Source organism: Alexandromys fortis, unplaced genomic scaffold, assembly GCF_014885135.2.
Source record: "Alexandromys fortis isolate MF-2015 unplaced genomic scaffold, M_Fortis_MF-2015_v1.1 scaffold_17, whole genome shotgun sequence".
In the NCBI taxonomy this organism is placed as follows: Eukaryota; Metazoa; Chordata; class Mammalia; order Rodentia; family Cricetidae; genus Alexandromys; species Alexandromys fortis.
In genome coordinates, this window is record NW_026067896.1 from 18572353 (window position 1) to 18587734 (window position 15382).

Sequence of the window (15382 nt, forward strand, 5' to 3'; positions counted from 1 at the left end):
AGATTACTTTTTTTTTTTTTTAAATTGAATTCTCCTCTCCATCACCTAATTTTTAAAAGACATTTTCTACTGATTTCTCTATTATTAATAGACCTGGTTCCCTTTGGTTCCCCCTTACTTCTAGATGCAGTCCCTTCCCCAGGCTGGAGCATTTTTACTTTAACCCTATGGATTTACAGTCCACTGTGTTCTCAGTGGCTGTGGGAGTTGGCCCGGGTTCCTGTTGTTCTATTAACTGATGCATGTGAATTTCCACCAGAGAGGATCTGAATCAAAGGGGCTAAGCCCTAAAGGAGAATCTTCCTTGGGCAAGCATCATTTCCAGAGAATGTAATTTTTTAAACTCTCATTACTAGGATTATTGTATATGGACATACTTTCTCAAGCTGGGGTGTCTGTACTTCCCACTTTTGGGAACCTGTGTCTTCAAGATGAATGCATCTCATCTCCCCAAAGAACAGATTTTTCTCTACAATAAATTGAAATCTTTTGAAAAAATGAAATAAGCCTTGGGTGTATATATTGGTCTATTTTTCATTGCTAAACCAAAATATTTGTTGCTGGGTACTTATAAAAGAAATGGGATTCATTTATATTGTACTTGTGGTGACTGAACTCCAAACACCATAGCACCGTGAGGCCCCTGCAGCTGGGCAGCTATCTTGTGGCAGGCGGCACCACCAAGGCAGGAATACATGGAGTGGGAGAGATCCATGGTGACACAGGAAGCTGCAGTAACAGCTCAGCAGAGCCAGCTTTCTACTGGGCTCTGCCTTTTCAATATCAGCATATCTTAAACTGAATTCACACATCTGATCTTTAGCAATGCGTCATAAAGTAGAATCTGTGTATGACTTACGAATGTACAGTAGGAAAATATGACCAAAAATACACTTGCTGTAGGCCAACCTGAGCTGAACTGATCAGCCTCTGAGGGTATAAAAACACCCCCTCTCTTTTCTTAGGAGAAGCAGGAAATGAAGATCTTGATGTAAATCAGATTTACTACTCTGTGGTGGTGGTTCAAGTTCTGTCAGGTCTTGTCTGGTCATCTTGGATGAGCAATGTCATTCTCTCAGCCACCCCCTTTTCTCCTGTCTATGCAGGACTTCTAGAGCACAGAGCTCTTCTGAGACACTAAAGATACTGTTATCTGATGTTTGTTACTATACCATGGCATAGGCAGTAATGACCTCAACCAGATGCAGTGTCATTGATTAGAAGGGAGGACAGGTCCAGAAAGTGTTGGGGATTGTCTCCAAGTATCCCTTCTGTGTTCCTATCAGGAACTGATAATCAATCATGACCCTCATTCCCTTTGTCCATGGAAGCCTTCCTCATCACAACATAGACAGAAACTCCCAATTCACTTGGTCTTGAGGGAACATAGCTATCATCTTAAAATAGCTAACCTACTCATTGAGGAAAAGACATGCCATTTACAAACAGGGTGATTGTGAAAACATTAGTAGATTATTGATTGATGATCAACTTTGCTTTGCTGATTTATTTTGGAAATGGATCGGGAATACGAACCAACTGTCAGGGGTTCTTTTAGACCAAGACATGGGTGAATCACAAAAGATCGGGCCTCAAAGACATTGGAGGTCAGGCTGGCCTCTCCACTGTACTCTGCTCTGAAACATAGCTTTTAGCCAGGCTCTTTCAAGTCTTAGTGACAGCTGGGTCTCAGCCTAAGGTTTCATCGTGGTTCATGCCAACATTGGAAATATGGGACTGTGAAGAGGTTCTTGCCCGTTTCTTGACTTAGCGTTTCTGTTAATTCCCCGAACACTGGCTACTGAAGTTTAATCTCTTTTCTACTGAGTGTGCTTCAGCATCTGCTCCCTTTGGCTCTTCTCCCACTCTACTGAAGAAACATATCTTTCTTAGGTGAAGATAGCTCAGGTGGTGGGGAGCTGGAGAAGCAAGAGGTCCTGGAATAGATGTCTAACGATGTCGCTTTTGTGTGCTAAGGGGGTATGTAAGCTCAATTGTCAGGAACAGTTGGTCAGAAATTCACAGGCTATAGAAGCCCTGTGAGAGGGGGAAGTTGTTGAGCAGAGGAGATGAGTGACACAATGGGAAAAGAAACACTAAAGGTTTAAGGCATGCCAAATGACATTTTCATGGACCCCTAAAACTCCTTACCCTCATAGTCTTATCATGATAATGAATAGTGCTGGCTTTCTTACTATATAATGGGTGTGTTTGTTGGAATGAAAATTAGAAAGCATTTTTAACCTAAACATCATTTGTACCTAAAAGGAATATCAAAAATGTACACCACATTTACTGAACAGTGGAAATATTCTCTGTGGTACTGAGAGCTCACAGTCCCTTTATCCCATCTTCTGCTAGTGGTTTCTGTACTTCATCCTTCTCAGAGCCAACAGCAAGAGATGCTGGAGGTGAGCAGATGCAGCAGGCAGCTGTTAAGATGAAGTTTAAGTGCAGGCACTTGCCAGGCAGTGGCTCTACCTTTATTCCTTACCGTAGCTCCATTATGGAGATTAGACCACGTGCGCAGATGATAAAGCGGCAGATACCGAGAGAGCTTAAATTACAGGACCAAGACGACTTGCGAAGCAAGGAAGAGAGCTGGGATTGTAAGCAAAGCTTGTGAGGTGTAATCTTAGAGCACAGTGCCTGGACTGAGACACAATCTCATCTAGAATACTCTGCTTCCTGTTTCAAATTATGTTTTGTTTATAATTTCTTCTCCCATCCTTCCACCCCATTCTTTTAATATAGGTCTAGTTGGGGACCAGTAGTCCCCCAATACTCTAAATCTTATGTATTGTACACACACAGAGAGAGAGAGAGAGAGAGAGAGAGAGAGAGAGAGAGAGAGAGAGAGAGAGAGAGAATTTTTTTCCTCTCAAGAACTTGGGGATGAAGAAAAAGAAAAAAAAAGAATTTGGGGATGACCCAGCTTGAGGGTGTGCGATACAACAACAAAACCAAAACCAAACAAACCCATTGTCTAGTCAGAAATTGTGGGGTGCTAGGGGAACGTTGATTTGGGTTTGGATACAATGAGTTCCTTGTTCCCGACTGTCACACACCCCGTGTGGGATTGCAGGGTGAGCAACTTGACTCCCGGGTAGGTGCAGCGAAGGGATGTAATTAGTCTATTAAACTCCACTAATGTCATGTAAAGTCACTCAAGTGACAATGGCAGATATATCAGTTGCACTTGGACCCCACCACAGGGAGTGTTGGGTTTCTTCCCCCGGCTATTTATAGTCCTTGAAGGTAGAAACAACAGACTCAGTGAGACGCAGCTTTGTTGGTCTGTCGTCAGACCAAAATGCAGCAGAAAAGTACCGTGGACCACGTGTGTTCCTAGACTTGTACTTGGCCACTCTCCAAATTCAAAGCCCCTATCTAAAGTCATATGCTCTCACTGCATGGAGCTCAGCCTGTCGTCCCTCAATCTGATGCATGCTCAGACACTCACTAAAAGGGTCAGGTTTGCAGCTGACGGACAGCGAATGCGGTGTAGCCAGCAATACAGACCTATCAGGAGGCTTCTGTGTTCCTGTTTTGTGTTACAAAGTTTAGTACCAGGACTCAAGCATAATTTTTATGATGAACACTTTACTCTCTTCCGGGCAATTTTACGAGTCCCAGTCGCTACAGCATTAAACAAGACGTTCTTTTCTCATAGAACGTTAATCCTTATGGAAGAGAAAGAATTAATGAGCAGATCAACAATGAAACAATTGGTGGTAATGGTATTTTACTAATAATAGGACAGGTCTTTTTAAATTTTTATTGTGCTCTACATTTTTCTCTGCTCTCCTCCCTGCCTCTCCCCTCCCCTTCAGCCCTCTCCCAAGGTCCCCATGCTCCCAATTTACTCAGGAGATCTTGAATAGGACAAGTCTTAACTTTAGGATGGAGTGGGAGGAAGCACCATGCTCTCCAGCCATGGAAGTAGGCAGGGATCATGGATGTGAGCATAAGGGACTACCTGGGAAATGGGGATAAGGAGGCTAGGGAGCTGGAGAAAGCAAGGTGTGTGATGGAGTCTGACCCATGCCAGCATACTACTGGGTATACATGGCAGCAGAAGTGGTGTCACTCTTGTTCCCTGTGGGGTGGAACCCAGTGAGAGCTCAAGCAGGGAAGGCACATGGAGGAAGATAATGGATGCTCAGGAGAAGATGGGGAAGCAAGAGAAAGGTACCACTGCAGTAGCTTTTGCAGCAGCAGATATGAATTCTGTTACTAATTCATCTATTGATGTTTAAGTTGTATAAGATATGAAACTGGATCATTTAAAGTGACAAAATACAGTGAATACTTGAGCATGGTTGAAACCATAGCCACCTCACATCATCAGAGCTTTCCTGTTGACCTGCATTGGAGCTCTGTACCTTTAAATGATAAGCCATCGTTCTATGTCTACCCTAGTCCACAGGAACCCCTTTCATGACCTCTATTTATGGCTGCTCTACATACCACTCATAACCCAAGTCATACAATAATGGCTCCTTCAGGTCTGACTTGTTTCACTCAACACTGTCTTCCAGACATTAATATGTTCATTAATGCTGTAGCATTTATAGGAATTCTATTCTTTTCAAGGGAACAGTACTCCATTGTAAGTATAATTGTATATATATATATATATTTTGTCCTTTTCATATGTCAATAGACACCCAGGTTGCTTTTGCCTTTTAGCTGCTGTGAATAACACTGCTTTGGGCATAGGCCCATATATTTCTATGCAAATTCCCATTCAAACCTCTGGGCTAAACACCTAAGAAATGAAGTTGCTATGTCATGTGGTATTTTCATACTTCATATTCTGGGAAGTCTCCATGCTATTTCCAGTAATTTTATTTTAAAGGTAGATTTATCAGGAGTTGCCAAGAAATTGGTGTTAGGACTTCAAAAAGGAAACTTTAGAGTTCAAGATTTTCACTTTTAAAATGGGAACACTATGGGGCCAGATCCTGGGGCAAGGAATTCTGGGATCGTATTGGTGCTGTGTGAGTGAGGGTTATGGATAGACGGAAAGGCTCTGTTCAAGGAACTTTGTATTTTTCGTGTTTCTTGAACAGATGACACCATCAGACGAGCAATTTTATGTACTTATCTGTAATTCCAGGGTGAGGACCAGAAATGTGCTACATATGCCTTATCATTTGGCATGTAAATACTATTTAAAATCATAAGCCTAAATGCAGTCATTTAGTGGAATGCAGTCCTGCATAGGCTTAGATCTTGATAGAGCCCAACATCTAGAGATTTGACCACGTAGGTGCTAGCAAAGGAGACTGAGGAGGGATTTCTGTGGTAGAAGAAACCTAGTAAATGAGTTTTGTCTAAGCCATGAAAACAAAGTGTGTCATGAGAGAAGGGGTTATCTGCCCCCACTACAGGACCAGGATGTGAGTAGCTGTGCGATTGGATTTGGCACAGTGAGGGAAATAGAAGTGTCTGGCAAAAGTAATCTTGAGGACCCGAGGAGGAGTTGGGAGTTGGTTAGTGAAGATGCCACTCCCAGTTCCACCTGTCAGCATCCAACTCAGGAGTGTCGTCATTAAGGAACGAGTAAGATGTAGCAATGGGCGGAAGTGGCTTCTTGGAGATTTGATGGTAAATAGTCTCATAGAGGAGGAAGAGTTGGGGTGGAGCCCAAGGACAATTACCAAGGGAATATATGAAAGTCCCCCAGAAGAGCTGGTATACCATAGCCAACGGGAAATCAAAAGGTAGGTAGGTACCCAAGGTTCTCTGATCTTTGCGAAGTGACGACATATGGTTATCTACTGAGAGGAAACAAGAGGTAAGGGTGTGAGGGGTTTAGGGAATGATCAAAATTTGAAGAAGTGACCTCAGAGTAGGCAAGTTCCACAGCATTGCCTGGCACACTGACACTTAGCTGGATATGAACCCTCAATATTATTTCCAACCTGTTGTGTGGAAAGCATAACTGCGTCTCTCTCTCTCTCTCTCTCTCTCCCTCCCTCCCTCCCTCCCTCCCTCCCTCCCTCCCTCCCTCCCTCCCTCCCTCCCTCCCTCCCTCTCTCTCTCTCTCTCTCTCTCAGAAGAACATTAATGCTGATTCTGCAGTGCCAGACTCTCATATGTCCTCCGACAGCATGCAAGAATCCTTTGCATCCCCAGCAGCATTCATTGCTGCTTTTTCTTGCATTCTTGATTTGCCTTCTGAATGTGGCTGGTCCTCAGAATGTCTGAGAGGATCCTAAAAGCTCTGGATAGACACAGAGTCTGATAGCTTAGGTCTGAACTGTAGCAGTAAGTCCCCACTGCTCCAAGCTTCTGAGGGGAGCCTTGAACATACCCAGTGCTGTTGACTACTAACTTAAACTACCTATAAGTGAAATAATCATCTTAGGAAAGTAGTTTCGCATTTTGATTTACATTAGGGACTGACTGAAGTGTTTTTGAAGAAAGGAAATGGAGATTCAGAACTAGAGAACTCAACTGTTCTAACAGGAATTTTAATAGAATTCTCTGAGTTTTTTTTTCAGTTTCTCTCTTCTGGTACACGAATAAACGATTTTTATCATACTGCAATTTTCCTTGTACTGACTTAGAAGTTACCTCATTATAGTGTGAAAAAACCCTGTGTAGTTAGATTATAAGCTTATGTAACTTATTACAATGCTTAAAACTTCACATTTTTATTAGATTTCCTCATATTCTTTCGTTGATTTTGTGACAAACAAGCACCTCTACCATTTCATACTTTTCTGGTTTGGTTCCCTGTGTATCTTTCTCATCCTCCCCACCCCCAAGGGAATGAAGTCTCATTTATCTCCTCATTATCTGACTTACCTAAGTGGATAAATACTGCGAGGGGAAATAGAAGATTGAAGGAAGAAAGCATAATCAAACAATTATTCATCTCTCTGATTTCTCTGTATTACTCTCAGAGTTTCAAGATAGATTCTGGGAAGCCTAGTGGAGAAAAAAATGAGAATGTCCAAAAAAATCAACCAAGACACTCAAGTACCTCATAGTAAATTGACAAAATGTGAAGTCTGTGCTGATTCATCTCTGTCATAAGGCCCCATAAATACAGGTGAAGAGATATTGATATTGGCCTTGACATACTCAACTTTTTCCTGCCGGAACCTCTTGCTTTCCTGGAAAGCAGTGATGTCAACTGGATACAATTTGAAAATGATAAAAAGAGCCCTATGTCTGCTTTACCTACAGCTTCCTGGTACAGCGAGTTTTGGTGGTGTATAATAGCACTTGGCCGGTACTGTTGTGTTGGAGGGAGGGCACTGGGTAATGTTTCATCGTCTGTCTCAGGTGGCGGATCCATGGCTTCTCCCTAACTCTGCCCTTCTTTCTCCCAGCATACAGCCTAGCTTTCCCCACCTCGTTCTGTTCTTCCCTGTCATAGGCTCAAAGAAGTTCTTTATTCATTAACCAATAAAAGCAACACACAGAAGGACCTCCCACACCACTGTTGGAGCCATCTTCCCGTGTGCTAGACTTTCTCTGGGTCTCCTTTAGTGACCAACATGGACTCTGGCTCTATGTGCTGTCCACAAAATCATCCCGGCATCAAGCAGGTCAGGAGTCTAAGCGTGAGGAAGAGTTGCACATAAGTGTGCCGCGTATTACAGGGGCGTCAAAACCATATCAAAGCATTTGGTCCAGCACTGGAAAGTCATGGAAGGTTTTCTGCAGGAAATGAAGGCTCCAATGCCCAGGTTGCATCCGCTGTGTCTCCAGGTGGTAGTGAGAGGGTTTGATTTGGGTCAAAGAGCAACAAGTGCAGTAGTGAGCAGGCAAGGGTTTGCAAGGACTATGTTAGAGGAGCCTACATGAGGACATGGCTGGAGCACAGGACCAGATAATGCAATCGCTTCTACAGCATGTGTGAGTTTGGGCTCATTAATTCTTTAAACAAAGGGTTTGGACACAGGTCAGCAATATTACGAGAGTGCTTCTCCACAGAATCCTGCAATTTGAAGTCCTGTTACATTATGTTTTTCATCAGTTGTGCCCTCTGACACAGAAAGAATCCTGCCCCAGAGAAAGGTGATCCCTCTGTGGCTCCAAAATGAACTTACCAGCCTAAGGCAGGATTCACAAGTTCATGCCACCTGAATGCTGGATGTAGCATGTACTCGCTTCTGTTTATGAGTGATATTTTTTGTAAAGCTTATTAATTTTGTTAAGGAAAGATAATGTCCAGTCTTTGTCAAAATCTAAGGTCATTTTTTTTATTCTGAAAACATAAAAGCTACTTGACCATGCTGATAATGTGTTCCCAGACCTATTTTAGAATTTCTTTCCTAATGGCTTTTGTGACTAGAGGAAGAAGCGTTTTAGTGGTGCATTAGGGAAAGGTAGTTAAAATCTGGACACCGAGAATTTGGGGTTGTTGTTAACTATAGTACTAGTCTCTGACAGAGGAGAACTGCCCAGGGTAATCATTTCCTGAGGACACCGAAATCATGGTAGCCATCAGTCTTCTCGTGTGCCCTCACAGATCTCCTTTCAGTGGCAGAGAGTGGCTTTTTCTTCCCCTGACCATCTTTTCGATGTTGTTTTCATGTCTAATAACAAAGGTATATTTTAAAGGTATACACTATGGTGCAATGACAAATATATACATAATAAAATGAATGTTGCTGTCAAGCAATTGCCATTACCTTCTCATGCAATTACCTTTTCAGCTTTGGGTTGAGCGTGTCAGAAATTGACCAACTTAGCAAATATCTACAACACAATGCAATGTATAGTATTTATAGCTATTATGCTATACACTAACTCGTAGATGATTTGTCTCCTTGACTACCCCAAGCACAGTAATTAAGCTATTAAGGACATTAAGCCATGGGTAACTGAGGTTTCACAGGAAGATACTGGCTAATGTCCCATAGATCCCTGTTGACTAACACTTCCAAGCTATAGCAATTAAGACTCTTGGTGAATGAGTCAAGCCCAGGTTCCTAATCAACACAGGTAATGTTAACTGTCTCAGATTCTGCGATTATGGGATGAAATGCTAATATGGTGCTTTAATCTCAAGTAGGATCTACTGAGCATTTTTGCTTTCACCATAGGACTCTCTTTTATTATGAACAACTTTATTCTTTCCTTATTTCCTCCCCTAGGGATATGAAACCTGACAATATTTTACTGGATGAACATGGTAAGTAAATGATTTGCTTGTAATCATCTATATGAAAGGTATCCACAACACATTGATCACCTTAGCTTGATTCATTGGACATTCGTGTGTATATATACACACATGTATAATATATCAATTTCATCTGTGTGTAGGAGAGACAAGATAGGGAAATTTTATAGGCATGTAAAAATCCAATAATAGATTCTTAAATAACATTGAGATGTCATAGAATGAGAAAGTCATTCTTTACTTCGTTTTCTTCCAATACTATATCTCTTCTAGAAAACTCTCTGCTTGTTCTGGTACTAGCTTTTCTTAATATCCTTTGGTGAAAGACAGAGCCAATCTGAATGTTGAGCTCTTGCCAGGTAACAGATGATTTTGTTTGTGTCTCCTTTCATAGTTTGCATCTCGTGAGGGCAAATTCCATCTGAACATAAGAGATAGCAAGTCTTATGCTCAATTTTTTCAGTAAAGAAAATAAATGATCTTAAAGAAAACTAAAGTACTTAAAAATGGTATTTTGGGGCTCAGATATAAAACTGGTAGCGGAAGATGGCGGTACTCCTGAAGTGACAATGGAGATCTAAAGTTTATGCGCACTGGCTAAATACAAGGTTTTGCCAACAAAATGAAATATGCATGTTTTTTCTTAACATGTTTTAAATTCTTTACCTTATGTGTATAAGTGTTTTTCCTGCATGTATGTCTGTGCACCACGTGTGTGCACTGACAACAGAGGCCAGAAGAAGGCATTGGCTCCCCTGGAGTTCTAGTTGATGATTGCCATGAACCACCACGTGAGTGCTACTAATCTAACCTGGCTCCTCTGGAAGAGCAGCCAGTGTTCCTAGCCACCGAGACAGCTCCTCAGCCCCCTTCTCAACAGTTTAAAAGACTTCCTGAATTCACAGATGCTACATCAGGGACTACTGTAGGGCACACAGCTTGCCTGATGTACATGGGAGAGTGATGCAGGTGGGAACTGTCAGTGATAAGCGTTCCCAGGTCCTTGGCATCTCATTAAGATAATTGAAGAAGTGCGCACACAAATGGCAAAGCAGTTTCAGTTAAAGACATCAGAGGATACACTGCAGATAAGCAGTGGCCTGCAGCAGCTAGAGTGTCCAAGAGCCCCAGTTATGATTTGAGGCTTGTTTGTTTTTGTTTGCTTGTTTGTTTTGGTTTTTTGAGACAGGGTTTTTCTGTAGCTGTGGAGCCTGTCCCATACACTAGCTCTTGTAGACCAGGCTGGCCTTGAACTCACAGAGATCCGCCTGCCTCTGTCCTGAGTGCTGGGAGAGGCTTCATCTTTATACAGTCCAAGAGAAAATGGTGGTTGCTAGGAAGAGAGTCTTTCTGTTTTGATTGATAGGACTGAGTGATAAAAGCTCCTGTTTGCTATGTATTTTCTAAAAATGCATCTGATTTTAATCATATGCATGCCCAAATTTGCATAAGTATAAGATAGTAAATAGAAGATTTTACCTCAAAGCTCACTCAGAGGACACAGTTAACTTCATGCACACAAGTCCAAAACAAGTTTGAAATAGAAAACACCCTGACCAAAAGCAACTTAGGGAAGAAAGAGTTTATTTAACTCACACTTCCACATTGCTGTTCACCACTGAAGGAAGTCAGGACAGTAACTCAAACAGGGTAGGGACCTGGAGTTAGAACCCCAGACTACCAGCCCAGAAATGTCACCACTTAAAATGGGCTAGACCTTCCTCCCCCACTGATCACTAACTGAGAAAATGCCTTACAGCTGGGTCTCATAGCAGTATTTCTTCAACTGAGGCTCCTTCTTCCCAGATGACTCTAGCTTGTGCCAAGTGGGTACACAAAACCATTCAGTACGATGGCTAATTTCTCTTTCTCCTTCATTCCTTACTATATATTAAAACACGTTCAAATAGAGATGGGTATTGACCATTGTACAGGACCTATAATAGCAGCTCACATTGTTTAAAGCAGGAGGAACATGAAGATCGATTCAGGGGAGGTGTCCTGTGTTCCTGGGTGTGTTATCAGGAAGTGTGTGACTCAAGTCTTGGGTCACTCAGCTGCCCTTGCTTGACTTCACAGTGGCAGCTTCACCCTGGTTCCATATTGGAAATCTACAAAGCGAACCTGAATCTGTGAAGGTCCTTAGTTATTCAACTTTGATAAGTAGAATTGGCAATTAGAACTGAAACTTCAATCCATTCCTTATTATTTATTTACCTACTTGAATTTAAACTTAATTTCCCCAGCCCCACCTAGGCTCCAAGAGCTAAGAAACACCTTTAAGCATAGCCCCTAATCTTAAAGTGCAAAGTTATTATTTATTTATGGGCTGTCTGAAGGGATTTTCCCCCCTACTTCCTTGCAATGTCTTATTTCTTTACCGTTTCAGCTTCTGACATTTTGGAACATATTTCTGCATCTCAGAGACAGCATGAAGGTGACCTTCATGAAAACACCAGCTATCCCAGTCCTGTATGGGAGGCCTGGGCCTTCCGCGCCTGCTGTAAACACACTCTGAATCTTCATCCCTAGAGAGAAGGGCAGCCTGAACAAGCCACACTTTTGTTATTTAGAAAAAAAGCAACTCTGTACCACCAAGCTTTCTGGAAAATATAGTTGGTTAAGCAGAATAAGGTTTTGGTCTACGCCTTACCTTTTATGACAGACAGCTCCCCTTAGACAAGAATACCTCTCAACTCATCATTTATACGACTCTGAGGAGATACGTAAACCTTACCGATGGGAACATTTTTCACTCCGGTTTCAATCTCGGTTCTTGGAAGATGCTTGATCATGCTTTTAGAACACGTGCACCCATCGTTCTTCATTTTACTTCCTCTTCATTGTCTTCCTCCTTTTCTCATGAATTTTTCTTGGAAATGTGATGATTATAGATTAGGAAGAAAATGAGTAAATCAATTAATTTTGAAGTGTAGCCCCACAGAGAACCTACTCTTGTGAAAGACTAATTTTAGTGTTGTTTATAGTACGAGTGCTAGGACGCTTTAAAACCCAGTTCACTACTCACTAGCTCTCAGAATTTGCTCAAGTTGCCCAAATGTTTCTGTACCTTTGTTTCTCAGACAACAAGGACGCTTACATCTGTGCATCATGATAAACATTGACACAAGAGTGGCAACATATGGTACAATGTCGACCATAGAAACAAGAGAACAGAAACCGCTTAAAACCAAAGGGGAGTGTGACTTCCATGATACTGTAGAGGCTTTCACAGCCGGACAAAGACTATGTTGACGTTCTGTGTGGCTTTGTGTAGAGCAGTATGTATATAGATCTATCTGTCGATAGAGTCTATGAAAGTCAGGCGATTACTAGTCTTCCCCGAGAATTACTGTGCCTTTCCAGATGGGATGGTACTAAAGATCCTTTTTCTTGTTGAATCCTGAGTTTAAACAAGGTCATTCAAGCTTAATCTTCAAGTAACTCTGCTTGTAATGGTCTATCCTGCCTTCCTTGATTTACACAGCTGTCTGAGGTCACTGTTCTTGGCATTTTCATTCTGTTTAAAGCTTTGTGGCTTGGGATGTGGGAGCAGCCTTCCTGAGGGACAGGTAGTGTCTCAGGTGATGGGAAACCTCTCATGCCCCTATCACTCTCCAGACATTGATTTAAACAAGGAACAAAAACAACAGCCACAGGCACCCTATTGTATTCCCATTCCAAACTCACCTTCGGAATTGTTACTATTAATAAAGGAAGACTTCGTGAGTGAGATAGAAGCAGACAAAGTGAAAAGTCTGGGATCTCCTCTGGAAATCATATCCCAGGGCTCCCTTTCTAGAGAAGATAATTGTTTGATGTCATTTTCACTTAGATTGCAAAAAAAAAAAAAAAAAATCTAGGACTTCAACACTATTCTGGAACTAAAATTAGTTGCTTTTAAGTAACTACATTCCCTCGCCTGTCTCCCCAAGCTTCTAATGTTGTTCTTATGAGAACCAGCCGAACCATAAACCAATGCTTGCCCTTTGGAGCAGCAGCTGCTCTGCCTTCCCACGTCCCTCTGGGAGCTGAAGGCTCACTGGTCTCTGCCACCTCATTTTCAGTATTTCAGCCCTGGCATGGAAATGTTAGCAACTGTGAAGGGCAGCTGTGTGATTTCTCTTACATGCCTCCTCCCATGCCCAGCCTCCCAAATGAGTATTGTATCCATCCTGTGACTTCTGTCTTCCTTCACCTGTGCGCAGTAACAGACTGAAGCTTTGTTTTATCCTAAGGATTCATATTGTTCATATTCCCCAGAGTGTAGCAACGTTTATGTGAGATCATATAAGATGGAGACTCTTTCCACAATATGAATAAAGATCTCTCATGACTCAGCATTTGATGTAAAAAAAAATGGCTTTCATTTTGAGCACTCAAGTTTCTGCTCTCCCCAAATATCTCACTTATACTAATACAGAGCCAATATGGCATCAGGTCTTAGATGAATCATAGCAAACCATCCTGAAATGTATTTTCACATCCTGCCAGTTGAAGTGGCCAATCCAATTTTATCACTTTCACAGGGTCTAAAAAATTTGTGGTTTTTCTTAAGTTAGTCAGAAAACAAATACTGCATCCAGAGGAACAATAATGCCTGCCTGGCATCTCAAAGACTTTGGCAATTATAACATTATTTGTAGTTTAGCTTTTAATATCTGTAGTCACGAGAGAGGGAGGTAAAAGTTCATTCATGAGAATGAGAGAGAACAGAGATTTCTATCTTATCATCTTCCTCCATGAAGAATCCCAACACATGCTGAAAAAAAAATCAATGAAGTGTCCTATTAAAATGTAAGACAATACATGAGGCCCCAGGTAATGATGTCTTAGCTACAGCTGGCAATAGTTGATATTACAGGAAACGGTATTTCTTGCACATACTGTAAACACTTGCAAAATTTTAGCAGTTGTGGCTATTGCCAGCTGATGGGATATGGTGGTACCCTAGAGAGAGGTGCTGATGAAAGGGGCCCCAGCCTGAGCGCAGTCACAGTGAGGAAGAGTATAGACAATGACGACAGCGGAAGCTGAACTCAACAGCCCTGTAGGATGAGTTGAGGTTATTAGCTATCCAAGGTGGAAACTTCCCCAGGAATCTAGATCAGGAAGCCCTTAGTCTTATACGGGAGAACTTTACACCCAGCATCCTACAATGGCGAGGTCAGGGTCAGAGCAAAGACAATGCATCTAGTAGCTCTAAAGTCCCAAGTTTGAGAATTTTATTCCAGGAGTTGCTTGGAACCCTGGGTTATGGAAGAAATTATAAAATTGCTCCGTTCTTAAGAAAAGTCCTGATTTCTCCCATCTGCATCATAGAGAATCCCCCACCCCCAACTCAGCCTTGGAAGTCCCCTTCACATCACAGGAGAGAGCCTGACAGGGTAAACTCAGCATGGAAGCACCCGCGGGAACTGAGGCATAGCATTGCCCATGGTGCTGGGAGTGGTTATAATGCCGCTGGAGCTTCCATGAGTCCTCAAAGTATTTCCTCTGCATCCTGGCAGAGGAAGATGTCTGAGTGAATCAAAAAACTACGTGTTTCAAGTTGCTTAGTCCTTTGATTTTGTGACAGAACACACAGCATGGTGGGAGATTTGGAATCTGAACCAAAGTGTCACAAGAACAATGTCTAGATCCTAAACCAGTCTCTGGATCTTAACCTCAGTTCCGCCATTTCTGGATCCTATGAACTTAGCTATAAACCAGTCACCTATGCAACAGGGAGCACTTCCCTGGGACAGGCTGGGACAGCATTGTAAAAACTGAAGGAATCATATGCAGATGTTAATAGATATTCATCATTCAGTCAGGCAGACTGAGCAGAGAGACAGTCAGTGCTGCCTGGGTTTGCCTTCTTTGGCCAGTGTCCCCTAACCTTACTTTGTAGTCTTGTGAAACAGTCTCACTATTCCACTGAGCCAGGTCTTCTTTCATAACAATAATATCAAACTCTCTGAGACTTCAGCGTCACCTGGGTGTATTCAAAACATTCTTTAGTAATTCCTGAAGCCTGTTCTCTGGGCCAGAAGCATGAGTGTCACTCAAGAACTTGTAGGAATTGCAGAACTCTGAGCCTTTCTATACTTTCTGGATCAGAAACACTAAGGTCCACGTCTTAGCGTTTAAACAAGCCCTTCAGGTGACGCTGAAGTCACAGAGAGTTTGATATTATTGTTAGCCCGGGTCTGAAAAAGCATGGGATAAAACCGGACTTGCTGAACATAG

The 15382-nt window shown here is 42.1% G+C and overlaps 1 protein-coding gene across 1 annotated transcript in view; it reads left to right on the top strand.

Moving 5' to 3' along the window:
• The window catches only part of Stk32a (serine/threonine kinase 32A), a 114178-nt gene that overhangs the window by 73804 nt on the left and 24992 nt on the right, over positions 1 to 15382 (top strand). Inside the window, exon 6 of the mRNA XM_050163476.1 lies at positions 9123 to 9160. Within this exon, the coding sequence (XP_050019433.1) occupies positions 9123 to 9160 (38 nt within the window). The remainder of the gene's footprint in view (positions 1 to 9122; positions 9161 to 15382) is intronic.